The sequence below is a fragment of the Oncorhynchus nerka genome, linkage group LG27, assembly GCF_034236695.1.
Source record: "Oncorhynchus nerka isolate Pitt River linkage group LG27, Oner_Uvic_2.0, whole genome shotgun sequence".
NCBI classification, from domain to species: domain Eukaryota; kingdom Metazoa; phylum Chordata; class Actinopteri; order Salmoniformes; family Salmonidae; genus Oncorhynchus; species Oncorhynchus nerka.
This window is the reverse complement of record NC_088422.1, coordinates 64,907,835-64,935,043: the sequence shown is the minus strand read 5'-3', so window position 1 is coordinate 64,935,043 and position 27,209 is coordinate 64,907,835. Positions and strand designations below refer to the sequence as shown.

Sequence of the window (27,209 nt, the reverse complement as noted above, 5' to 3'; positions counted from 1 at the left end):
AGGACTGTGCTTTTTTGAAGAGTGCCCCTATAGGTTTGCTAGACATCATTCGCTATCACAATCTATCCCACCCACTGAGTGCAATCTAGGGGAAAGTGGGGTAAATTGAGCCATTTTTTACATTTAGCATCACTCTGTCAAGGGAAATATAATAATCTTTCTAACAATGATATCTAGGCTACATATATTTCATGATGTATCCCTGGAAATTCAGAATTCATGTAAACGTTACAGTTTGGAAAACATAGCTTGTTTTCTCTTAGCACAACTTACCCCTGGTATTGGGTAAATTGAGCCGCAGGACAGGGTAAATTAAGCCACCTACAAATTGAAAGCCATGTCTATCTCAGAGAAGTCCGGAGGGAGGAGCTATGGGAGGATGGACTAATTGTAATGGCTGGAATGGAACCAATGTCAAACATGCAGTTTCCATATGTTTAATGTGTTTGATACTGTTCCATGTATACCATTCCAGCTTTCACAATGACCCTTCCTCCTATAGCTCCTCCCACCAGCCTCCACTGGTCTATCTTTATTTCCCAAACACAATTCAACACAATCACAATCACTTTTTTGTCTTTCAATAATTTTAAGCATCTTTTAACACACGCTTAACACCTAACAAACAATGTACTTAAAAAAAAAACTTTTAACATAGGCCAGGCACTGTTGTTACCTCATATCCCAGCGACAATGAAACGCTACTAGCGCACACCGCTAACTAGCTGGCCATTTCCCACTGGTTACACTCACCTCCCTTTGACCTCCTCCTTCTCTGCAGCAACCAGTGATCCGGGTCAACAGCATCAATATAACAGTGTTGCTTCCGTCCCTCTCCTTGCCCCAACCTGTGCTCGAACCAAGGACCCTCTGAACACATCGATAACAGTCTCCCTTAAAGCATTGTTACCTATCCCTCCACAAAAGCCTAGCATAGCAAGGAAATCATCTACTTCAAGGTCTCAGAGTAAGTGACTTCACCGATTGAAATGCTGCTAGCCTGCCATTTCACACCAGCTACACAAGGATGCACTTTCACACTAGGTTTAGGACCTCAAATAGAAGCTAATAGATACCCAACTGATGTATAGAATAATCTTAAAATGATCTACTTTGGTGTAGATACAAGCATCATGAAACCTCTTAACACAAAAAAATAATTTTACTTGATGAAAATACATTTTTTGGACCTAACTTCTTACCACTTTTTCCATGTGGTTTCATCCTTCACAGACTCCATAAAACGATGACCTCAATATTTGGTCAAACTATAAATGTTGTGCATGGTTTCCTAGAAACAAGGGTGGCTCAACTTACTCCTTTGCTCAACTTAGCCCCTCTCTTCTATACTCTAGTGCATACTTCTGTAGATTAGATGGGGTTTACACATTTGAATGCACACTCTTATTTCACGTCATAAGTGATCGCTATCACAACTGTCTTTCTTTGACTTAAGTTTGTATTATACTTATGTAGTCTTATTTAGTCTTTATCTGTGTGGTGAGTGGTGACAAAGAGGGCAATAACACTCCCCTTCCTCCCCCAATCAAAGTCGGAAACGGACTATATTAAGGACCTTATTCTAAGGTGGTTCCTGGTGGAATGTTGAAATTACAATATTATGTTTTTTTTAAAATGTCACCTTAATTTAACCAGGTAGGCTAGTTGAGAACAAATCTCATGCATCGGTTCAACTAGAATATATCTATTGCACCACAGTTTCCCTACAAAGAATTGTTGGTAAATTGAATTCAACAGAATGGAAATGTGTTCTTTCCGCTATTGTGTTGGATGATGAAATATTTTGCAGTATTATGTAACTCAGTACCTTTACCCCAGGACCTGTGTAAGTCAATTTAACCACGTGACATCAGGGCCGTAGCTACAGTACATATGAGCAGGGTAGGTGAGTAAAGGATTACATGTAATCTGTTACATGTGTAAGGTTCTGTATTTATTTTCTTAGTCAACCCTGTGTTCTGTTTCGTTGTGTTCTTGAACATAACCCTGTTTCCTTGTGTTCTTGAACGTAGCCCTGTCTTTCATTTTTGTTCATTGATATCACCTGTGTTAGTTACTCACCTGGTCTCATCAGCTCCTTATTTAGATCAGTTCATTCTGTTTGTGCCTTTGTGAGGTATTTTTTGTTTTGACTAAGCCTGTTCTTAGCTTGTTTGTGAGAACCAGTTATAGCCTTCAGTCCTAGTTTTGATTCACCTGCCTGTTTGCCTACATATGACCAAGATTCCTGCTTTCTGCGAAGGTGAAATAATCCTGCCGCGCTCTGTGCATGAATCTACACCTTTTTCTCCCAGAGTATTCATTACAGAATACCTCACCTAAAAACGGAATGGCTTCAGTGGAGCTACAGCAGTGCCTAACCCAGCAAGAGGAGCATATGGAGGAAATCTGCCATCTCCTCCTCCCAGCCTATCCCTACTCCTCCGATGCCAGGTATCGTAACCCATAGTCCTTCATTCATATCCATGCCTGGAAAATATGACGGTTCACCTGGGAAATGTCAGGGATTTCTGACACAATGCAGCAAATACATTGAGCACAACACCACTAACTTTGACACCAACAAGAGCAGGGTGGATTTTGTTGCCTCTACTCACAGGCAAAGCCCTGGATTGGGCCACTGCCATATGGACTGTCAACAGCCCAGAACTTGGATCCGAGACCCATTTCCACACCCTTTTCAAAAAGGTATTCGATCCCTCTCCTTCCGGTCGTCCTATAGGAGACCTCCTCATAGAACTTCAACACAATTCAGCTACCCAGTATGCCCGAGAGCTCCGCACCATGGCTGCAGGGAGTGGAAGGAGTGAGGCTGCTTTACTTAGCGTCTTCCGAAGCGGGCCCAACAGAACTTCAGGCGGAGCTGGCCTGTGGAGGTGACCTTCAGGATTTAAATCAATACATTCGTATTTCACTCTCCATCGACCTCGTCGTCGCTGCCCGCTGAAGAACTCTGCCACCCAGGAATCCGAAACCTTCTCTTTCCATGACTCCGTCATCCCCTCCGAGTCTTCCAGAGCCCATGCAGTTGGGCCATGCTGCTCTCCTGTGTATCGACCGTCAAAGGAGAATCCAAGAAGGGCTCTGCCTATACTGTAGAGGGAAGGATAATCTACTCAGCCCTGTTTGCCCCCCATGGCGAGATGGGGGGCGAACATGGAGGTAAGCATGTTAATTCTAAATGTCTCCCAGAAGCAATTCTCCATCCCAGTATTGATAACCGTGAAGGGGGTTAGTAAGTACGTAGAGGGCTTGATAGATTCGGGAGCAGCAGGTCATTTTATCAATCATCAGCTAGTACAAGAGCTTGACATTGGTCTAACATCTGTCACCCTTTCCTCAAGGATTAACACCCTGGACGGGCCATTGGTCACGGGCTTCATTATACACCTGACAGAGTGTCACCCTCCAGATTGGAGTCTCCCACACCGAAACCATTCAACTCATGGAACTCTCATCCCCCGAACATCCACTCATCCTCGGTCACCCCTGGCTTTGTCGTCACGACCCTGCCATCTCGTGGCAACAAGATTAACTACTCTCCTTGTCTTCTACCTGCTTCACCAGTTGTCTCAGCCTACCCTGCAGAGCCACCACCATTGAGGCCTCTGCAGTGCAGAGGTTCTATAACAAGCGATTGAAAATGCAAACTTTGAAAGGTTAGCCCACGCACCCTGTGTGACCCAGAATCATGAAATTGGTCCCTCTCCTCACAAGGAAAAAAAACTTCCTTCAAGAAACCGTAAAGTCTGCAATTATAGATTTTCCACCATTTACAAATTTGTGAAAATCCCTTAACGCTTTTCCTCTAGCACGGATTGACCGATCTGCACAAAACTTGACATGTGGCATGTACAGTGGGGCAAAAAAGTATTTAGTCAGCCACCAATTGTGCAAGTTCTCCCACTTAAAAAGATGAGAGGCCTGTAATTTTCATCATAGGTACACTTCAAATATGACACAAAATGAGGTGAAAAATGTATTTGCAAATTATGGTGGAAAATAAGTATTTGGTCAATAACAAAAGTTTCTCTCAATACTTTGTTATATACCCTTTGTTGGCAATGACAGAGGTGTAGACTTACAAAAAACGTTTGACAAGGTTTTCACACACTGCTGGTATTTTGGCCCATTCCTCCATGCAGATCTCCTCTAGAACAGTGATGTTTTGGGGCTGTTGCTGGGCAACACGGACTTTCAACTCCCTCCAAAGATTTTCTATGGGGTTGAGATCTGGAGACTGGCTAGGCCACTCCAGGATCTTGAAATGCTTCTTACGAAACCACTCCTCCGTTGCCCGGGCGGTGTGTTTGGGATTATTGTCATGCTGAAAGACCCAGCCACGTTTCATCTTCAATGCCCTTGCTGATGGTAGGCTTTGTTACTTTGGTCCCAGCTCTCTGCAGGTCATTCACTAGGTCCCCCCGTGTGGTTCTGGGATTTTTGCTCACCGTTCTCGCACTTGTGATCATTTTGACCCCACGGGGTGAGATCTTGCGTGGAGCCCCAGATCGAGGGAGATTATCAGTGGTCTTGTATGTCTTCCATTTTCTAATAATTGCTCCCACAGTTGATTTCTTCAAACCAAGCTGCTTACCTATTGCAGATTCTGTCTTCCCAGCCTGGTGCAGGTCTACAATTTTGTTTCTGGTGTCCTTTGACAGCTCTTTGGTCTTGGCCATAGTGGAGTTTGGAGTGTGACTGTTTGAGGTTGTGGACAGGTGTCTTTTATACTGATAACAAGTTCAAACAGGTGCCATTAATACAGGTAACGAGTGGAGGACAGAGGAGCCTCTTAAAAAATAAGTTACGGTCTGTGAGAGCCAGAAATCTTGCTTGTTTGTAGGTGACCAAATACTTATTTTCCACCATAATTTGCAAATAAATTCATTAAAAATCCTACAATGTGATTTTTCTGGATTTTTTTTCTTATTTTGTCTGTCATAGTTGAAGTAACCTATGATGAAAATTACAGGCCTCATCTTTTTAAGTGGGAGAACTTGCTCAATTGGTGGCTAACTAAATACTTTTTTGCCCCACTGTTTGGACCAAGGTCTCTCTTTTTGTTGAATTTTACCCCTTTTTCTCCCCAATTTCGAGGAATCCAATTGTTTAGTAGCTACTATCTTGTCTCATCGCTACAACTCCCGTACGGCCTCGGGAGAGACGAAGGTTGAAAGCCATGCGTCCTCCGATACACAACCCAACCAAGCGTGCATCCAACCCGGAAGCCAGCCGCACCAATGTGTCGGAGGAAACACCGTGCACCTGGCAACCTTGGTTAGCGTGCACTGAGCCCGGCCCGCCACAGAATTCGCTGGTGCGCGATGAGACAAGGACATCCCTACCGGCCAAGCCCTCCCTAACCCGTAAGACGCTAGGCCAATTGTGCATCGCGGCCGGTTACGACAGAGCCTGGGCGCAAACCCAGAGTCTATGGTGGTACAGCTGGCGCTGCAGTACAGCGCCCTTAACCACTGCGCCACCCGGGAGGCCCTGGACCAAGGTCTCTCAACACAACCATTTCCAGACGAGTATCAAAAACGCACCGCTTTTGACCAATAAACATTCACGTGGGTGTGGTCTCGCACATGAATGCATACAAATCAGACAAGGATCTTCTTATTGTGACGACAAATTGGTACACATGTTCCAAACACTGTCAAGACTCAACATATCTACGCACATTTAGATAAACCACACGGTGGCGCTATAATGGGTACATGTCTATATGAAATTTGGCATACACGCTTAAGGAGGTGAGTCTAGCTAACCTGTGGATTATGGTTGTTGAGTTTGGCTGCATGGTGGCGCTGCTGGACAGGAAAAAAAAAACATTAATGCAAGCTCATTGGTTCGTATCAGCCATGTTGTTTTAGATAGACTCTTGGGAAATGTGTTTAAAGACGTGCATCCATAGATGCTACATACAAAATTTGGTTCAGGAGAAGAAGACATTTAAAGTAATCAATATCATTAGAAATAGTCAACAATACAGTACCAGTCAAAAGTTTGGACACAACTTCTCATTCAAGAGTTTTACTTTACTCTTTTCTACATTGTAGAATAATGGCGACGACATCAAAAATGTAAAATAACACATATGGAATCATGTAGTAACCAAAAAGGTGTTAAACAAATATATTATATATTTGGGTCACCACCCTTTGCCTTTGACAGCTTTGCACACTCTTGGCATTCTCTCAAGCAGCTTCATGAGGTAGTCACCTGCAATGCATTTAAATTAACAGGTGTGCCTTGTTAAAAGTTAATTTGTGGAATTTCTTTCCTTAATGCGCTTGAGCCAATAAGTTGTGTTGTGACAAGGTAGGGGTGGTATACAGAAGACAGCCCTATTTGGTAAAAGACCAAGTCCATATTATGTCAAGAACTGCTCAAATAAGCAAAGAGAAACAGCAGTCCATCATTACTTTAAGACATGAAATTTTCCAGTTTGAATGACCTTCAAGAACTTTGAAAGTTTCTTCAAGTGCAGTTGCAAAAACCATCAAGTGCTATGATGAAACTGGCTCTCATGAGGACCACCACAGGAAAGGAAGATCCAGAGTTACCTCTGCTGCAGAGGACAAGTTCATTAGAGTTAGCTGCACCACAGATTGCAGCCCAAATAAATGCTTCACAGAGTTCAAGTAACAGACACATCTCAACATCAACTGTTCAGAGGAGACTGCATGAATCAGGCCTTCATGGTTTAATTGCTGCAAAGAAACCACTACTAAAGGACACCAATAAGAAGAGACTTGCTTGGGCCAACACACACGAGCAATGGACATTAGACCGGTGGAAATCTGTCCATTGGTCTGATGAGTACAAATTTGAGATTTTTGGTTCTAACCGGCGTCTTGGTGAGATGCAGAGTAGTTGAACGGATGATCTGCGAATGTGTGGTTCCCACCGTGAAGCACGGATGAGGAGGTGTGATGGTGCTTTGCTGGTGACACTGTGATCTATTTAGAATTCAAGGCACACTAAACCAGCAGGTCTACCACAGCATTCTGCAGTGACACGCCATCCCACTTGGCTTGCGCTTAGTGGGACTATAATATGTTTTTCAACAGGACAATGACCCAAAACACACTTCCAGACTGTGTAAGCACTATCTGACCAAGAAGGAGAGTGTTGGTGCTGCATCAGATGACCTGGCCTCCACAATCACCCAACCTCAACCAAATTGAGATTGTTTGGGATGAGTTAGACCGCAGAGTGAAGGAAAAGCAGCCAACAAGTGCTCAGCATATGTGGGAGGTCTTTCAAGACTGTTGGAAAAGCATTCCTCATGAAGCTGGATGAGAGAATGCCAAGAGTGTGCAAAGCTGTCATCAAGGCCAAGGGGTGGCTACTTTGAAGAATCTAAAATATTTAAAATATATTTTGATTTGTTTAACACTTTTTTTGGTTACTACATGATTCCATGTGTTATTTTATAGTTTTAATGTCTTCACTTTTATTCTACAATGTAGAAAACAGTAAAAATAAAGAGAATCCCTTGAATCGGTAGGTGTGCCCAAACTTTTGACCGGTACTGTATATCAAAAGTATTTAGAATGATCTGGTTGATTTTTAGTTCTGATATTTGCCATGCGTGGTAAGGAGTACAGACATAGCTCATCCCTTGGCGATGTGTCCAATTTGTCCTGATGGTGGCACAGTGGGCCCACAGCATTAACCCCGCCAATGTTGCTTGCAGCTTAAATGTTTGCTTATTTGTGCTGTTCTCCAAATAGCATTTTAGAGTCTTGAAATGTTATAGAAATGCAGTAAATGAGCTTCAACTTTCCAGACCTCATTAAAACCCCGCACACTGGGCACAGATGTCAGTGCAATGTCTATGTTTGATTTACATTTGGTTGAGTTGTCAACTAACGTGAATTCAACAACAAATGTCACCATGTCATTGGATTTAGGTTAGAAGTGTGCAAAAAATGCGAAACTCCCAGTGCCTTAGACAGAGTGGCTCAGTCTTCCACTTGGGTGGCTACGGACCTTTGTGCCATAAACCCTCAGGAACATGGTGTCTGATTCCCATAGGTTCAACATAATGTTCTTCATGTTAGTTATTGTTCGTAAAGGTGACAGCGGGCCAGGTCACTCACTCTCAATATTACTTTTCCATTTGAAGTTTCCTGACATATGGCACCTTTGTGCTATTTGCCGTCTATGTGTTAATGGGCCCAATATTACGAGTGAGGTTTAATGAAATTCTACAACTTGCTCTTTTTTTGTGCGTACAGTTCCCCCGAGAGATGACACAGTTCTTCATGTACAGTAGGTCTTGTCTTGTTATCATCTGCATCGTTGAAAGACAGGGAACAGGCAAATATTAATCAGGACATGTTGAAACAGTAAACGGCAGAGTATTCCATTTTGTTCTCAAGACAGGAAACATGAGTTTGTGTTCTTGCCCAGGAGTGGATTTTGTTTTGATGGACTGAGGGAAAGGGTCTTTGCAAGTGTAAATCAAAGAAAGAGGGGAATAGGAAAGGAGGAATAGCATGCGTTTGTATTCTTTCAGCTGTAATTGTATATGGAAATTGTTTAGCAACCACAAGGGAAAGATACTACATAATGTGCCTTTAACTTCAAGCACTTGTAATAGCCTACTAGGCTAGACTACAGTCTTTGACCAACCACTACTGAACCAGATATTACATGTGTAATAATGTATTAACACATTAAGGACGTTCTGGATTCCACCTTACAAAACAAGCGAGTGAGACCTGTTATTCTGTCTCTCCTAAGAGTGGACTGAACCAGCTTTAACTTGATCACTCTCATTGGGCAGGAGCCATCAGAGATTAGATCACACAACTCATCAATGAGGAGGAGGCCTCTCATCTCTATGGTGTGGAATGCAATCAAACAAGTATTGAAAAAAGTGCATTCATGAAATTAACATGCTAATGAATAGGGAGAGGTGTGGTAGCAGGGTTACAGTAGGTCAGGGCGTGACTATGGGTTGTTCTAGTATGTCTATTTCTATGTTGGTGCTAATATGGTTCCCAATTAGAGGCAGCTGTTTTTCGTTGCCTGATTGGGGATCATATTTAGGTAGCCATTTCACCACCTGTGTTTTGTGGGATATTGTTTGTGTGCACTTCATGACTTTGTTTTATTTCTTTATTGTTTCGTTTGTTTCACGGAGATTAAAAATATGTGGAACTATACTCACGCTGCGCCTTGGTCTGCTCATTACGACGATCGTGACAAGCCTTTTAAACCTCATACTCTAGGAGTTTTAAATGTCCGAGGGTGAATTTACAGGGTGATCAAATTCAGATCTTACATCTGTATGATTGCCAAGCTTCCTGCCATCCTGGACTTCTATACCAGGCGGTGTCAGAGGAAGGCCCCAAGAATTCCCAAGGACTCTAGCCACTCTAGTCATAAAATGTTCTCTCTGCTACTGCACGGCAAGCAGTACCAGAGCGCAAAGTCTAGGTCAAAAAGGCTTATTAACAACTTCTACCATAAGACTCTTTGAACAGTTAATCAAATGGACTATTTGCACTGTCCACACCCCACCTCCCATTTTTACACTGCTGCTACTCTCTGTTTATTATCCATGCATAGCCACTTTACCTGTACCAACATGTACATATTACCTTAATTACCTCGACTAACCAGTGCCCCTACACATTGACACTGTACCAGAGTATTTAAAAAAAAACGACATTGTTGGTTATGGGCTTGTAAGGGATCATTTCACTGTAAGGTCTACTACAACTGTTGAATTCGGCGCATGTGACAAATACAATTGGATTTGATTGGCACTTAAAAGGGAATGAACTTTTCCAAGACATGAAAACATTAATTTCCATTCAATTATGTAGTCAGTAAACTCAATTGTCACAAGCTCACCCGACGCTGTTCATGTGCCTTAGGGAATAAGCAACCGATTTGTCAGCCTTACTATACCAAAGTTCTTTCCCATGCAGGCAGAGTGTTAAGCGGCATGAAACATGAGGAAATGCTTCCTTTATCACCACTACCAGTCGATTGTTCATTTGTTAGATTTACTTTGGTTGAGGTTAAGTTTATAGACTTCCTATACACCTCAAGTATAACGTTTTATGGTTTGTGTGCTCAGTTCCACTTACTAACTAGGCTCTACAAAGCACATCATATGCATTCAATCACAAGGGTTTTGAAGAACCAAGTTCTGGAAGGCAATATTACTATGAGAACAGTGTCACCTTCTGTCTCTACTATGGAATTACATCGACTGTTTGCTATGAGAGTATCTTTCATGGTAATGTGAACTCATAGCTTACTGTTTGGTAGTAAGCGTTTATTAGTTTGAAGGACACACTATCCAATCTATAATTTTTGTTTGGAATGCTAGGTCTTGTATCAGAACTGATGCCGGATGTATGAGGGGTGCATAAAACCTCTTAGGAATTGCTGAGAAGGTAGTCTAATTGTGTGTGCTAGTGAAAAAATATATAAGGACACTGAGCATGCTGGAATGACAAGTTCAATAAATGTAATATATTGTATTGCAGTGTAGCAAAATTAGTGTAATTGAGCAGAAAAGCAGAACAGGGTCTTGTTTCCCTCAAGCCAAGCCTCTGACAAAAACCTGTTACTAATACAATTGGTAAAAGTATATGATTTCCTTAATCGTTAACACTTTAAAGCTTTTACTTTGAAATCCGCTAGCATACCCGCTAGCAAAATGTATTCACTCACTACTTTAAATCGCCCTGGATAAGAGTGTCTGTTAAATGGCTAAAATTTCAAACGTAAAGGTATCCATCTTCTTGCAGCCCCGCTACGCACACACCGTCTCTGTTCATTAATTCAATCTTGTGGAAGACCTAAGAAAAGTTGAATTTAAGCAGTCGAAATGATTATATGATTAGTTGTTTAAATTCAGACATTGATTGAGCGAACCGTACACGGATCGGATAGTCTAGAAACAGACCTGTTTGGTATGTTAGCTAACTTTAGTCTTTAGTACAATGCTTGGTGGCTTTTAGCATACGCTCCCTGTCTTGTCTGTCAGTATAAAGCCAGTGACGCCAAGCATTGAAGGAAGGCAGCTAGCAAGTTAGCTAGCTAACTAACTAAAGTTACATTTCGCTACACCCTCAATAACATCTGCTAAATATGTGTATGTGATCAATACAATTTGATTTATTAAGTATGCAAATGAATACTGTACCAGCGTGTATTTTATCATAAGTATAAATATAGATAAATTAAAGGCTAAAATACAATATTTTCTCTTCCATCACTCAGTCGCGGGCAGTACCAGAGCATCATGGCAAAAATGGAGACTAGCCAATATAACTTCTACCCCCAGACCGTCAGGTTGCTGAATAGCCACCCAATTAGCTACCCCCTCTTGTAGCTCAGAGTTTAAGATTTTCACTGTACCTTGCATTTACAACTGCAACCATGTGCATGTGACTAAAATACACTCTCTACATCTAAATCTAGATGTTGCCTTCTTATGATTTCACTAGGTGGCATCACTTTACTTGTCTGGTATACGGTCGACTGTCTACTGCTCTATGGTATGTTCTGCTGCTCCAGATAATTTTATTTTGTCTTGCAACTGATGCGCAGTCAGCTCTTTCCACCCCAAACTTACCCAAATGCATTATGGCCTAGCTGCACAACTGATCCTGGACCGGTTATTAAGTGTACAATGCCAATATTTAAAAAAAAGAAGCCTTGCAGGATGACATCATGCAAGCCAACGCGTACTGAGCTCTCTGTTATTATGCCTGATCACAATTAGCCTACACAACACTTTCATGGCAACTTGTTATTTTACTTTGTCTTTTTTCCCCCTTTCATGAATACAGTAAATAATTGATTAAATCATGATGATATAATCAGATGTAGTTTTGGGAGGAGGCTGTCTGAAACCTACAGTTAAGTAGATGCACTCGGTTTAGTATGCGCACAATATTGTACACTAGCCCACTTTAGATTTTTTTTCAGTATTTTTTGGTCCACAGAAAAAGGAGTGAGCTATTATCACCATAAGTTATCATCAGCTTTGACCCATTGTCTGTATCGGGTGCTTGATTGATAGCAAAATGTGGTAGGTATCCTACTTCTCTGTGTTGTTAAACTATAGATTTTGCACCATCAAAGATGAGCCGCGTTCCGGGATTTGTTGCGGTGTAAATCGCGTTCACACAGTTTTGACAAGGTTCTAGGGCGCCCAAGTCGCGCCTCTCTCTTTGTGGCAGTAGAAAGAAGATGGCTCCCGTTCTGGAGAAGAAGCTCCTGGGCGCAGCCGGGGCAGGCGACAATATGGAAAATAGCAACGAAGACGAGGAAGGACAAAACCTATGGCAAGTTCAAGTACTCGTGATTTACAATGTGCTATTTTCTGTAATGGATAAGCTTTTTACTAACTTGTTTAATGTGCTTTGTCACTGCTGGGTGCCCTCATCAACGGTCCCGGATGCCTTCAAAACAGTTAACTTGCTAACTCGTAGTTACAATAGCAAACGTAAGCTAGGCTACAACAACTTCGCTTTAGCTAGTTAGTGTAGCTACATAACTAACCAGTTACAATAACAAACGAGCAAAACTTATAGATAACTAGGCAGACTAACCAATATTCACACTATATCAATCTTACTAACAGGCGCGTTATAGTAACTAGCTAATTAGCCAAGTTATTGTCGTCTGATTGTGCAGGACCAAATAATGTACAGTAGCTAGCTAACGTTAACTCGCGTACTTTCCAGCTTGACCCGAAGCCATAGAATAGTTGTTGGTCCTTGATAGTTATGGCTACACTTGCATAAGTAGCTATGTTTTAATATTGCCAAGCCAGTCAAACTTATTTTATATAATGAAATATACAAAATTAAGAAACGATATAGCTAGCTAGCTATGCTCGGTGACAGCTGACTCACGTTACCTGGGTGACTTGACACCTTGCAAGTTGATGCTGACACTCAAAAGCTCATTTGACAAGGTAGGCTAATTATCATAACAAGTGTTAGCTAGCTAACGGTCTTGGTGGGCAGACAGACACCTACCAGTAGGCTATGTGTTAGGCCTAGGCTACTTAATTTCATCATGTGATAACTAGCAAGCAAACTAATTTCATTGTTATTCCCTTCAGGACTTCAATTCTCAGTGAGGTTTCAACACGTTCAAGTTCTAAGTTGCCATCTGGGAAGAACATATTGGTGTTTGGTAAGTGTACATCCATGGCGTTTTACTTTTAATCACACCGAAAGGGAGAAGTAGCATATTTTCAGGAGAGGTTGCATATAATGTTATACAAATAATAATACATGTTTTCAGTCAAATAAACCAAATCATAAAAATAACATGATAATAACATTTCCATTTCTGCGGAAATGTTTCAGGTGAGGATGGGTCAGGAAAGACAACGATTATGGCAAAACTCCAAGGAGCAGAGCACAATAAGAAAGGAAGAGGCCTGGAGTATCTGTATCTGAATGTCCACGATGAGGACATAGATGGTATGTTCCCTGTTTCAGTGGCAAAAAATACAAGTGTACATGGGTTAGGCTACATGTTCCTAGTTGTAAATGAGAACTTGTTCTCAACTGGCCTACCTGGTTAAATAAAAATGAATTTATTTTTTATTTTTTGCATGACTGTACATCTCTGAATTTTTGCAGACCTTACACGCTGTAACGTGTGGATCCTGGATGGGGATTTATATCACAAAGGCCTGCTAAAGTTTGCAGTGACAGCAGAGTCGCTGAACGACAGCTTGGCAGTGTTTGTGGCAGACATGTCAAGACCCTGGACCATCATGGAGTCGCTCCAGAAGTGGGCCAGCGTGCTGCGTGATCATGTGGATAAGCTCAAGATCCCGCCGGAGGAGATGAGAGAGATGGAGCAGAGGAGTAAGTAGTGCTGAATCATCTACTTCACCTTGGCTGCTGCGACAAAGTGTCTGTGGGGTTGATTGTCCAAGGCCAGTCCTAACATTGAACTGTGTTTGTTTGGCAGTCCGACAGTATAGGTGATGATAATTGCTGTCTTTTATGTTGTGAGATGCGTGGAGCTGATGACATGGTTTTGTTTGGCAAGTGTCTGCAGCATAGTGAACATCCCAGACAGAGCCAATGAGATGGATGCTTACACAACAGATTTAGGCTACAGTTGGATGCTGGCTGGTTTTTCATTTAAACTAAAGGGAACAGCAGTAGAAATATCAGACACTGAAGTATACAATTACAAATGGTCATGGTAGTTTCTAGGTCATCAGAAAGGCCCATGATTATCAGCTGTGTTCAGTCATGATGACCAAAGCCTGCTCTCTTGATCACTGTCTTATACTGAGTGCTCCCTCCTGATAATTTTAGATATGATCATGAAGTGCTCTTTTGTGCACTGGGAAAAAAAAGTTACTCTACTTGGAGATGCTTTCGAGATTGGTTTGATTTTGCAATCAAAACTAAACTAATGCCATGCTTAATGTGCACATATAGACCTAGTAGATAGGTTCACCATTGTTTTTGTCATCAATCCACCGTAGGCCTATGACCTCTCTGGATTTAAGTGTCAGTTTTGTGACTGGAGAACCACTAGGCCTAACTGTTGACAAACTGAAATGTGTGGAAGGGGAAGTGGCAAAAGGATGATGTTTCTGAAGGCAAAAAAAACTTTCAGGTAAGGTAGCACATTACTGCATTCTATGGCAAATATTGTAAATATTTTGCATAACCTGAATGCTTCTACTGGACCAATCTGTGATTAGCTGAATCTATACTGGAGGCTAAATTACATTATTTTGGTAGATGAAGACTTGGTTTGCCTTTCTCAATATAGGGAGGAAAGCATTTGCATAGGAGTCAAGCCTTTTTTTCTCCATTGTGGATTGTGTTGTACTAGTAAATAAATGTAACTTTGTTCAATAGTGTAGGCCTAATTTTGGCGAATGGTGTTTGCTGATATCCAACACAGGTAGCCAGGCTGGCATATGCTCCCTGTCAAACTCTTTTGTTGAATACATGCCCACCCACAAGCAGTTCCAGCTTTCTAACCTAGCAGAGTAGCATATCATCCAGACAGTGCTCATCTTTCAGGATGTCAGTAATGATGTCATCACTGCACATGCCAGACTAGTCCGACATATCCAAAGGGAGGAGGGATGGCTGGTGTCCAGGTCCAGGCGCTCTTACAGCAGTGTTGCATCATGGTTTCTTCTGACACCAGAGTGAGTCTAAGCATAGAAGGGATATCGAGTGGGCAGGACGTTCTGGCTCAGTTGAAACTGGAGCGGCTTGATGGTGTTCTGTAGCAGAACCATTCCTTGCTGTATCATGCACTGAAATAACACAGATCAACAGTTGTTCTATTCACAACTGTCATTATCAGAATTCAGTAATATCTCTCTTATGTTTCTGCATTACAGGCCATTAAGCTGAAGGGTCGTGCAGGAAAAAGAGAGTTATGCTTCACATTGTTCATAAAGTTTTATCAAGGCTAATGCTTACTGTAAAGCAATTTGGCCCCACCTATGTTTGTACTAGAATGGTTAAGTGGGCAAAGTCGAACGATGGATGAGTCACGCTCTTGTCTCTCTGTCCTTCTGATTTAAAGTGGTGTCTGATTTATAACTACAGATAAAGGCTAGAAGTGTGACCACTGCACCTTTCTGACAGGCACTTTACTGTTTTTACCTCAGTAAAGACGTTTTGCCGCTCAGCCGGGTTATGTAAGAAATGTAGGCCATAACTATGTATGTCACTCCCACCAAGACAGTCTACCAAAATATCCAAGGACAAAAAACATGGCTCAATGGCTGAGAAGTGCCTGCCTAAGAATGTTATTCAAGGAAAACCATGTGAGGGGGGCATTTTTCTTTTTGTACAACCAGTTATTTGAGTTCTTTGGAGAAAATTGTTTGTCCAATAGTCTAAATGCCATAGTGTTACACTAGGGAAATTGCACATTTGTATCTTTTGGTTTGTCTTTGTTAGTTGAAACTGTTGTGTCCAGGCTCTGCTGGCCCCCTGCAGCTTTAGCTGGCACAGATCAGCGCCTGAACAGGCAGTCTGATCCCATCCCTGCTCCCAATCAGCTGGAGTTTACATCACAGGGCCGAGGCCAGGCAGCCCAGCACCCTAAGGGTTGTTCTGTTTTGTTCCTGGTGGAGGACAGTCCTGTAGCAACACTGGCTCTCAGGGTCAGCCGTAACCACATTCCTCAGGTTCCTGAGGAAGGGGAACAGCCTTCCCAGACCACTACTCAGTGCTGCTGTGCTGGGATTCATACAGGGGACAGACTGCCAACACAGCTGCCTGCAGCAGTGCCCCATTGGGAGTTATTCTTCTGCTTTATACCAAAATAGACCTAGCCTTTGTGTTTTGCTGTAGCAATATATGCATCCATCATTATCTTACTAATCATGTTAGAAAAGCTCTTTGGAGTGTAAATATATTAGCAAGTTGTACTAAAAGCTTTTGCACTTGTTTACATATCTACAGTCTCTGGGGTTGCGTCCTGTAGCAAGTCTAGGAGAAGCTAATGATAATTTTGATATTCTGTTGAGGTGGAGTCGACAGCACATAGGGGCATGAATATATAAATGATGGATGGGTTGTTGTCTGCTTGACTACAGCAGACGGTTAGTTATTTGTGTGTAAAACACAGTGGGAGTTATTTTCCAGTCTGGTAGTGGAGCAGGCAGGAGAGGAGTTGCTGTCCGATAAGCTCACATCTCTACAGACCTGGTGCAGCGAGTTCTGTAGTTCAGTGAGAATGGTTGGGTCCGGAGAACAGGGAGTGTGAGGGGCTGAGTGCCTTGATAGCCAAGGGTAAGACCCCAGTCCTTCCCTACATAGCCTACAGGACAGGAAAGCAGAAACTCAACATCATCTGTTAAGAATGGGGACTACATTTTTTTTTCTCAATTTCTTGTTACTCGGTCTTTAAAAACTCAGGGCCCTAGTTATGGAGTACCCAATTGTGATGCTGTCCTGCATGCTTTTTTTCAATCAGAAGAAAATATATGCTCTCTATACCACCTGTGTTTAAATCTTGTAAAGATTATTGATCCTCCAAATGAAGAAGGTTCATTGCGAATGGCCTAACCAATGCGGCCATCCCCTGTCTGCCCCACAGTGGTGAAGGCCTTCCAGGAGTACACAGAGCCGGAGGGAGCCGACCCAGCCTCTCCCCAGAGACGGGCTCCCCCTGCAGGGGGGGAAGACGAGGGCGTGGTGCTACCGCTCGGGGAAAACGTTCTCACACACAACTTGGGCATTCCAGTGCTAATAGTTTGCACAAAGGTAAGTTGAGGCTGGTTGAATACAGGTACCTGAAAGAAGTAGCCTTCCATTTTTAGGCACCAGTATTGAAATGAATAGCCAATTTTCGTACTAAAAGATTTTAAATTACACTGAGCCTCAGATTCCCCACGGGCCCACTACTAACTAGTACACCGTTGACTCTCCACTCTGGCAGTCCATTTCATGGTTGGTGCCTGATCATCCCCTGTCTTGGGTTGCTGGTTTTTAGTGTTGCCCGTGAGGCAGCATATTCAGCCCATGAAAGCACCACATTATTCCTTGTCCATGAGCTTCTGGCAAATGGCTGCTTTAAAAGAACACACTGTTGTCAGTCGTCAGCACTTCACATGCTAGTTATGACGAGGACTAGTGAATGTGTTATTTTCACTGCTCACTGTTTTTCTGTTTCTCTTCTACCTTTAGGGAGAAAATGGTTATTTCACTCCTGGGGAATTAATATTGGTCTTTAGTACAGTTTGTTGAATATACTCAGAGCATTAGTGAAGTGTCCTCTCTTCAGGCGCTATACATAGGGAATTTGCGGATTTGAAGTGTGCTATGTCTTCGAAGAAACTGCTGTTCCATATTTTCAGACTATTTGCTGTATTTTCTTTTGATTACATTTTTAGTTTTTGGAATTTTACCCCCTTTTTCTCCCCAATTTTATAATATTACGATCTTGTCTCATCCCTGTAACTCCTTAACGGGCTCAGGAGAGATGAAGGTCGAGACATGCGTGCTCCTAAACATGACCCGTCAAACCGCGCTTCTTAACACCCGCTCGTTTAACCCAGAAGCTAGCCGCACCAACGTGTCGGAGAAAACGCTGTTCAACTGATGACAGAAGTCAGCCTGCTGGTGCCTGGCCTGCCACAAGGAGTCGCTAGAGTGCGATGAGCCAAGTAAATCCCCTCCCGGCCAAACCTTTTTTGTTGTTGAATTTTACCCCTTTTTCTCCCCAATTTCGTGGTATCCAATTGTTTAGTAGCTACTATCTTCGCTACAACTCCCAAACGGGCTCGGTTGGTTGAAAGTCATGCGTCCTCCGATACACAACCCAACCAAGCCGCACTGCTTCTTAACACAGCGCGCATCCAACCCGGAAGCCAGCCGCACCAATGTGTCGGAGGAAACACTGTGCACCTGGAAACCTTGGTTAGCGCGCACTGCGCCCGGCCCGCCACAGGAGTCGCTGGTGCGCGATGAGACAAGGATATCCCTACCGGCCAAACCCTCCCTAACCCGGACGATGCTAGGCCAATTGTGCGTTGCCCCACGGACCTCCCGGCCGCGGCCGATTATGTCAGAGCCTGGGCGTGAACCCAGAGTCTCTGGTGGCACAGCTGGCGCTGCAGTACAGCGCCCTTAACCACTGCGCCACCCGGGAGGCCCCAAACCTTCTTCTATCCCGGACGACGCTGGGCCAATTATGCACCACCCTATGGGGCTCCCGGTCATGGCCGGTTGTGACACAGCTTGGGATCAAACCCCAGGCATTAGTGACGCTGCAATACTGCGATGCAGTGCCTTAGACCGCTGTGCCATTCGGGAGGCCATTTGCTGCATTTTCTAAATCCATTATGTCATTGATTTTGATTGACAGATTGAGTGCAATGTATAGTTCTCACTAACTGCTGCAGTTTACAGAGCTATAAGGAATGTGAATGCCAGTTTACTCGGTGACACAGATACACAGGTTACATTATTAAGCATGCTTGCAGATACCATAGACTTTCAGTCATTGTGCTAATGCTAGTTAGCATTGGCTCGCAAAACTACCTCAAACATCCTTCAGTCTGGACACAGAGACATAAAAAGGGTATCCACTAGTTCATCTGACTCTGGGGAAGTAGATAAAGAACATCATTGCTAAAATCGCAAAATATTCCTATAAGTCCCAAAGATTGTTGCACTTGGGTATGCATATTTAATGATGGGCTACTGCATATTTAACCAGGCCTGCTGTCTTTACTACTGCCATTTTTTTTTTCAGGAAGTAGCTAGCCTGGCATTCCCTGAGTCATGCTCAGCCAGTTAGCCCTGTTGTCAAGGTTACCATCTTGTGGTCACTGTGGGGAAGTTTATCTGTGTGTGAGAGACAGGGTGGTGCCTGCCTGCAGGATTTTACTGCTCCTTCCTAGAGGGAGGGAGGAGGGGAACTTGCAAGCGAGTGGAGGGGAGGAGAGCGGAAGTGAGGGAGGGTCGTGGCTGAGACTGAAAGGGAGGCATGGCGAAGTGAGCAAAGTCATTTTTATGTTCTGCAGGAGGGTATGGTTTTCTTGCTCCAGTTGTTGTTGTGTACTTCACTCTTTCTCGCGATCTCTCTTTCAGTTCAATTCAAAGGGATTTATTGGCATGGGAAACATATGTTTACATTTGCCGAAGCAAGTGAAATAGATAAACAAAGTGGAATAAAAAATTAACAGTGAACATTACACTCACAAGTTTAAAAGGAATAGAGACATTTCAAATATAATTATGGCAATGTAATGTGTTATAACAATGTCTCTCTCCACAGTGTGATGCAGTCAGTGTTTTAGAGAAGGAGCACGACTTCAGAGAGGAGCACTTCGACTTCATCCAGTCCCACATCCGACAATTCTGCTTACAGTGTATCCTTTCTACTCAAACACAACACTCACCCTTAGAATGATCGGCCCCACCATGGATATACAATTTTATGTGTTCTATTTAATTTTGTGCCCTATCATGTCTCTGCATGTTCCTTAACCCCACCTGACAGATGGAGCTGCCTTGATTTACACATCCGTCAAAGAGGAGAAGAACCTGGACCTCCTCTATAAATACATAGTGCACAAAATATACGACTTCCAGTTCACCACGCCTGCCTTAGTGGTGGAGAAGGATGCTATTTTAATGTAAGTGAATGCTTTGTTAGGTGCCCACATATTGGGGTAACAAGACTATATGAAATCATAAATTTCCATCTTGTGATTTGCCCTTTCATTTCCTCAAAAATAAAAAGATCTACATTTTTAAACATTTGTCATTTAGCATAGGGGTTTCCAAACTTTTTCACTCGGGGGGGCCCCCCTTCCAGCATTGGGGAACACCTTGCGCACCCAATGTCTATATGGTCACAAGCACTGTTTATGACACAAACATTCCACACCCCTCTTGTTGGTGGAGAAAATGTTGTAGGTTCAAAGCTTATTTCCTGCAGTTCGACACATTTTTTTTATGTGGTGCAAAGAACATTTTGCTGTTTTTAAAGCAATTTTTTTTTGCAATTCTATACATTTTGCCAATGTAATGTGTATTCGTGATATTTTAGTGACAAAAAAATTACAACCATCTTTGGGATAAAAAAAAACTAATTAAAAGAATGTTGCCTGACATGGGCTAGTTGATCTGGACATTTCTGACAATTATAAATATCTCTAAGATATGCAATAACTAACATGACAAAAGTAATTGATGATGTACTACCCAATTGAAATTCACCTTGTGCATTCTACTATTACAACTTTCAAGAGTAAGCTTAAAGCTGGACTGAGTTCAAACATTTATAAAAGTTTTTTTTTAAATTGGAGGGGGGGGGGCATTGCGTCCCCCCCTGCCAACCCCTCGCACCCCTCCACAGTTTGGGAACCACTGATTTAGCAGACACGCTTATCTAGAGTGAGTTACAGTAGCAATTAGGGTTAAGTGCTTTGCTCAAGGGCACATTGACAGATTTTTCACCTAGTTGGCTCAGAGATTCGAACCAGCTAACTTTCAGTTACTGGCCCAACGCCATTAAAAGCTAGGCTTTTAACTGGTGGACATTTCTGAAGTTATATGAATGTGCACTGTATTGCCTTTGAAAGTTATTGTAACAAACTATTTGTCATTGCTCGAGTACCAAACAAAACTGTTTTCTTTTCCTAGTCCATCTGGATGGGACAATGAGAAGAAGATTGCAATTTTGCATGAAAATTTCACAACGGTGAGACCTGAAGACCCCTTTGAAGACTTCATCATGAAGCCTCCAGTACGGAAGGTATGATCATGAGACTTCTACAGATTACATGTCTTGGACTTTTGGAATTTTACTAATGTTCCTTATGCATCTCCCTTGGTTTGACATTCATGTCTTATCTTTTTAGCTGGTTCATGATAAGGAGGTAAACGCAGAGGACGAGCAGGTTTTCCTTATGAAGCAACAGGTATGTGTATTTGTTTACATTCTAGATCACACAGTTCTGGAATTCCTTTCATGTTTGCAATTTCATGTTATCTCCTCTTCTAAAGATGCACACTAGATGGTAGTGAGTTGAGAAAAAAATAATTGGTTTTGTTCAAAGCTGGGATTGTGGATAGTGGAGCCAGTTTAATTTTATTAGCCTTTCCCAGGCTTCAAAGCCTGGGGTTCCTATTCTGCACTTCCTCACGGGCCAATCAGATGCCTGAGAACTCCCAGTGCTTTAGCGTAATTGGTTGAAAGGGTGTTGTTTCTGAGAGATCACGTGGTTGCCTCAGGGCGAAGCGCACTTCCTCTTTGTAGTGGGCTTTAGTCAGTCCCTGTAAGGTCCAGCTACCTGTATCCATCCATACAATGTTTGTTTCTACTATGCCCATAATCTGTGATGTAAAAAAGTGTTTCTGGGAATGTTATGGGGGTTGGAAAATATAAGATACAAATGCAGAATTCTATGGGCCAAATTATTTCAGGAAAAATGTGAAAATAAAATATTGTCTCACCATTTTTTTTTTTTGTCTGTTCTTAAGTCTTTGCTGGCCAAGCAGCCGGCCACACCAACAAGAGGAGCAACAGTAAGTGTGATAACATCAACCACTTTTTTTCTTTTCATTGCCACATTTTCTTAACATGCGTGTTGGATGACAATTATTTAATCACTAGGAGCCGTGATTAATTTTAATTGCCTCACTACTCCGCTCTTTGTCTTCTGTCTGTGTTTCAGGAATCTCCTGGACGGACTGCTTCTGGCTCTCCTCGACCCACTGGCCGTACAGGCTGTACCAATGTGGCCAGCGTCTCGCCAATGACCGCGGTCAAGAAACCTGACCCCAACATGAAGGGTAAGTTGGACCACTGGAACTTACTGCACAACCTTTATTTGTGTTTTTACAGAGTGTCATTGAAACTGTTGTATGAGAACTGGCAGTCATTTGGGCAACACTTCTTTTGGGTGTTGGAAGTGTGTGACTGCTGTCTAACCACTGCCCCCCTGAGGTAGCTAATGAAATAATTCCATTAACAATAGATTCCTGCACACCTCCCTCCGCTGGTCTTGCTTGGGGAGAAATATTGACATTTTCTCCATTAAGCTCAGTGGGGGAACTGTGCATGCCAGCGTGAATAGATCCGCTTAAATTAAACCAAATTTATTTGAGACCTGCAACCCCCACCCTGTTGTTGGTTGCTGTTGGTAAGGCCATGTGGAGAGGAAAGGATTTGGATACACTACAAAAACGGACAGTTAATCCTCTAGGAATGCATGTGCATTGAATTATGTAAATGGTGTTCCAGTTAAAGTATGATCCTGTATGTGCACTAATGTTTTTTTATGACGAAATTATGAATATCATGATCATACAGTAATAAATGTTACGTGTCTGAATTGTATGGAAGAGAGATCTCTCATTTAAATATCATGGTTCTGCTTGACTCATTTGTTTGTGTCTCAGGAGCAGCAGCAAATGAGGGAGTGCTGGCCAACTTCTTTAACAGCCTTTTGAGTAAAAAGACTGGGTCCCCTGGGAGTCCAGGCACCGGAGCTGCAGGAGCAGGATCTCCAGGATCTGTCAAGAAAACAGGTATGGCCTCCTCTGGCCTGGCCCTCCAGGCTGTCACTGGCTTCTCTCTGGTTTAACTGCCTCTTGTTGCCTTTGGGCCATGCTGTTGTCTGGAGGTTTACCCCTAGAGCCTGAAAGAGAGGGACTTCTTGGCAGGTCCTAGAGGAGAGAAAGAGTTCCACTAAACTCCTCTGCCACTGGAGGAACTAGTGAAAGGCCTGTATGCATGGGACACCACAGCTGTTACCAATGTGTCATTCTCTAGCTGCAAAATGTCACACAACCACCCCAAATGACACCAAGCACATACCACGGCTCACTGCTTATTTCTCTCGTTTTTGTTTGTTCATTCATTATGAAGTTGTATTAACCCTTTATCTCAGCATACTTGCATGGCCTTGTGTCCTAATGGCCTTGTGCAGCTAATGACATAACTGAAAGAATATGCATGGAATGTGTTTTAATGTCTCAGGATTGGTTTTGCATGTGTGCGTGCACCTGTCACGTGATGCAACTGAAGTCATTTAGCATGGGACCACATCTCGTCAGTTTTCATCCGCTTGCTGGCCTGGCCATAACAGTCCATTTCTAGTACAGGCACAGAAGCTACAGGAGATTACTTTCTGTTCTCTCTTTTATTTTCCAAGGGCAGAAGCCGGTTTTGACTGACGTCCAGGCAGAGTTGGATAGAATGACTCGCAAACCGGACTCCATGGTTACAGCTAACAACACACCAACAGAGAACGAAGTGTGAACGCAACAACAGCATTGTCCACTGCAAATACTGGAAAACCAACACACAAGCATAAAAAAAACTAAATAAGACCAAATTCCCAATGTGTATATCAGTCAACAGACAGTAGTTTTGCCAAATGAGTTTGAGATGCTATCAGATATATTGGTTATTTTGGTAATATGGAGAAAGAACGAAAGGTGGAGGTTTGGAGAAGGAGGAAGTTGAAGACTTGGCTGTATCTATCCTTATTACTTCAATTGTAATGTTTTTTTTGCAAGGGATGTCGGGTTAAGTAATGCGTGCACACTCCTTGGGAGGCAGCCATATCCCCTGGTCTGCGAGCCCTCAGTTAGCTAGGGGATACACCATCTCTCACAAGCTTAAAGAGTGGAAAAGTGCTGTGGCCTCTTGTTCAGCTAATATTATGGAAGGAAAGCAGTTGTGATAAGAACAATTAAACCCTAAATATATTCATTAAAAAAATGAAATACTTGCAAGTGTATGTAGTATGTAAAAAAGGTTAGATATGATACTGATGTATTTATATATAAAAAAATCATTATTTTATTTTTTTCTGCACTTTTTGATTAGAAAAGGGTTTAGATAGCTATATCTCATAACATGTTAAACTCCACTGACGTCATGACACTAATGTGACAAATACAGATAGCTGAAAACAAACAGTGGCATCTGCCTACAAAATGACAGGTCCATCTAGTCATCTTTAAGGATTCTGTAAATATCAGCGAAATTGCAATTCAAGCTTTGGTTTTATTTTGTACAAAATGCAATTATTTTACAAAATTATGAAGAAATGTCTGGGATAAATTGAGCACTGTTGGGATTGGCAAGTGTAGAGTTTGCAAGGAATGCTCTTTTGCCTAGAGGTGTTTTGGGGGCAGCATCTTTCCTACTATAACTCCCAAGTGCCTGGCTCAGTAACTGTTTGTGTCATAGTAGAGCTGCTTGTCTGCTTAAAGAGGAAATGCACTGTAGCACCAACGGTAAAATGTTGTCCAGTTCGGTCATTCAAGTAATTTATTTTTTTGTATAACAAGTCTGGTCTTTGCATAAGGTTTCAAAAGAAATGTAGCTTACTTCTGTGGCCTAGATGACATTGTTCACTTGAGCAATAATGAGAATGCCTTTCATTTTATAAACTGTAAAGGTATCTAGATGCAGATTTTTAGAAGTAACCACAAGTTTAGAGTTTGTGTCCCCCAGATGAACACTTGCGTGGTTTAAACCACTCACTTGTGCGGCCAAAGCATTTGGAAATCAATTACTACGGATTTAATGAAATGGGTTATCCTTAAGAAGGAAATTTAGCTCTGTTCTTTTTCAGTTTCAAATGTTTTATACAAGCTATATGGCAGGTCAGGTTAAACATTCCCGATTTCTACATGATGTTGGTGTAGAAATCGTGGCCCAGTAGGAAATTGCATTGTCCACAGATCTTTTGTGTGATCTTCAGTGCCCATTTACAATGTTTGCTTTTTGCCTTCAGTGTACACACAGTTCACAATTTGTCCATCTGTGCACCCTGCCTTCACTCAGTGTAGATCTTAGTCAATATTATCAGCCTTTGCTTGTGTCCTTGTAGGTTTTTAAATTGTCCTAGTTCTGCCAATGTTTTTTGTAAACTTTTGAACAATTACATCCAATCTAATACTGTACCATATCAAATTATTTGTAAAAATCGTAAGATTATTTGATTAATCACAATGAAATAACTAAATGATCACCTTCAAATCTACATACAGTCTAGCTATGGTTAATTTGCAGATCAGCAATTGTAACATGGATTTAATAAACTGTAAGAGCAGCTACTTGGCTTTTAAAACAACGGAAACTACATAGAATTGGAACCTGGAACCAAAGATGCCGCAATTGGTGTGTGTAAATAGTCTCATTTGATTTCCAGGTGACCATCCCCCCCCCTGGCCCTGCATAGAACACCCATCATTCCAAAGTACATTCTAAGGTGGTCCGTGTACATAACCCCTACTTGAGTTGCCATGCTAACACGGTTTTATTTTGCTCTTGGGGGATCACAAGACCAAGAGGTGTGCAGTCTACTTTATTTTGCATGAACCAATCTGTAGTAAGAATAAGATGAGAATGGGCTGGATTTTGATTGTATCAAAATGAAGCGCTTATATTCATTGGGCAGAAATGTGCATCTTAAGTTCAGTTTCTGAAATTCAAGCACAATATTGGGACACCCAGGAGTATTTCCTTATGTTGAAATAAGCATTTTCATTTAGAGAGCTGTAATGAACCCCCAGATGTTATTGTTTAAACTAGAGAATGCATACTCTTCTTCCTGCCGGCTTAGAACGTGTATTGATGAATTACAAGTATGACGCACTTAATATTGCGTTAATATGTTGGGGATTAGCAGTATAACGAACATGGCCCTGGCAGTCAAATCTGCTCCAGACTTTTAAACATCAACCTTTATGGAGGTTTTTAAGAATTCCACATCTAAAATGCATGTCAATGCTCTTTAGTTTTTCAGGTGTATTTCTGTCACACCTGCTCATTGCAGAGCGTCTCAGTATTATTCTGTTCTATTTTTTTCTGCACAACAATGGTTTCTGTTTGCAAGCCTTACTTACTTTGCTTAAATTATATAGGATAGATATCTTTTAGGGTGGTAACAGCCTAGAAATTCATGAACTCGTTCACTTCTCTGATGTTTGTCTCCACATAGTTACTAAACATCAGCATTAGCCAAACAGAAATCTGTATGTTTGGCTAGTACATCAAGGAAAAGTACTCACTCTGCTTGATTTCCAAATTGCAAGTTTTTGATGATTGGATATCCCCAAGATTGAATGAAAAACAAATATTGTAACATATTTTTCAAGCCTAAGTTAAAAGCGACTGCTCTATACATCATCTTAGTGCTATTCCTTCAGCCCTTGAAAATATACACCTATAGGAGATTTTTAAGCTTTTGCTTACAAGTCCATTTTATTCAGGATATAAACACCTTTTAACCACATGGAGTACTGTGTTTGTGCCCTGGACATATTCAAATGAGTGTGATTGTATGCTTTAACATGATGCAGTATGCAGCCATGTGGTATCTCGCTTTTTGTGCCGACAAAGATAAGGAAAAGTGTCTGTCAGTTCTGGCTTTCAATAAAACAAAGAATCCAGACTACTTTTGTATCCCTTTGTCTCAAATCATGATACTGTGTGTAGGTGGCAAGTAAAATCCACATTGAATATTGCTCTGTTTCACTGTTTAATTTACTGGTATTCAGTGTGGATTCTAGAAGTGACACCATTGGGTACATATTAGGTAGTCATTTTATCAAACCCCTCAACCTACCAGTTGTCACTGAGTAGCATGTGAATGGACTATAAGTGGAAGTGAAATAAGAATATCACCCTACTTACTTTTCCCTTGT

The 27,209-nt window shown here is 42.0% G+C and overlaps 1 protein-coding gene across 2 annotated transcripts; it reads left to right on the top strand.

Annotated features, from left to right (window-relative positions):
* The first annotated feature begins 12,215 nt into the window (after positions 1–12,215).
* On the top strand, positions 12,216–26,959 carry LOC115112143 (cytoplasmic dynein 1 light intermediate chain 2-like). 2 transcript variants are annotated; one of them, XM_029638972.2, is made up of 13 exons: positions 12,216–12,353; positions 13,139–13,212; positions 13,389–13,505; positions 13,668–13,898; positions 17,125–17,291; positions 19,810–19,903; positions 20,035–20,170; positions 21,183–21,294; positions 21,401–21,460; positions 22,023–22,067; positions 22,217–22,334; positions 22,944–23,072; positions 23,704–26,959. In XM_029638972.2, the coding sequence occupies exons 1-13, from the start codon at positions 12,259–12,261 to the stop codon at positions 23,718–23,720; spliced, it is 1,395 nt and encodes a 464-aa protein (XP_029494832.1). In that variant the 5' UTR covers positions 12,216–12,258; the 3' UTR covers positions 23,721–26,959. The 2 variants fall into 2 exon arrangements, with proteins under 2 accessions (XP_029494832.1, XP_029494831.1); XM_029638971.2 differs by having other exon boundaries at positions 12,219–12,353; positions 23,699–26,959.
* Positions 26,960–27,209: the final 250 nt, after the last annotated feature.

What these genes read in the sequence shown, in the direction of transcription:
- LOC115112143 (XM_029638971.2), top strand. Translation starts at nt 12,259, where the DNA reads ATGGCTCCCGTTCTGGAGAAGAAGCTCCTGGGCGCAGCCGGGGCAGGC. An exon ending in GAGAGAGATGGAGCAGAGGA is followed by an intron (nt 13,899 to 17,124) that starts GTAAGTAGTGCT and finishes TCTGCCCCACAG; the next exon opens with TGGTGAAGGCCTTCCAGGAG. An exon ending in TGAAGCCTCCAGTACGGAAG is followed by an intron (nt 21,295 to 21,400) that starts GTATGATCATGA and finishes TTATCTTTTTAG; the next exon opens with CTGGTTCATGATAAGGAGGT.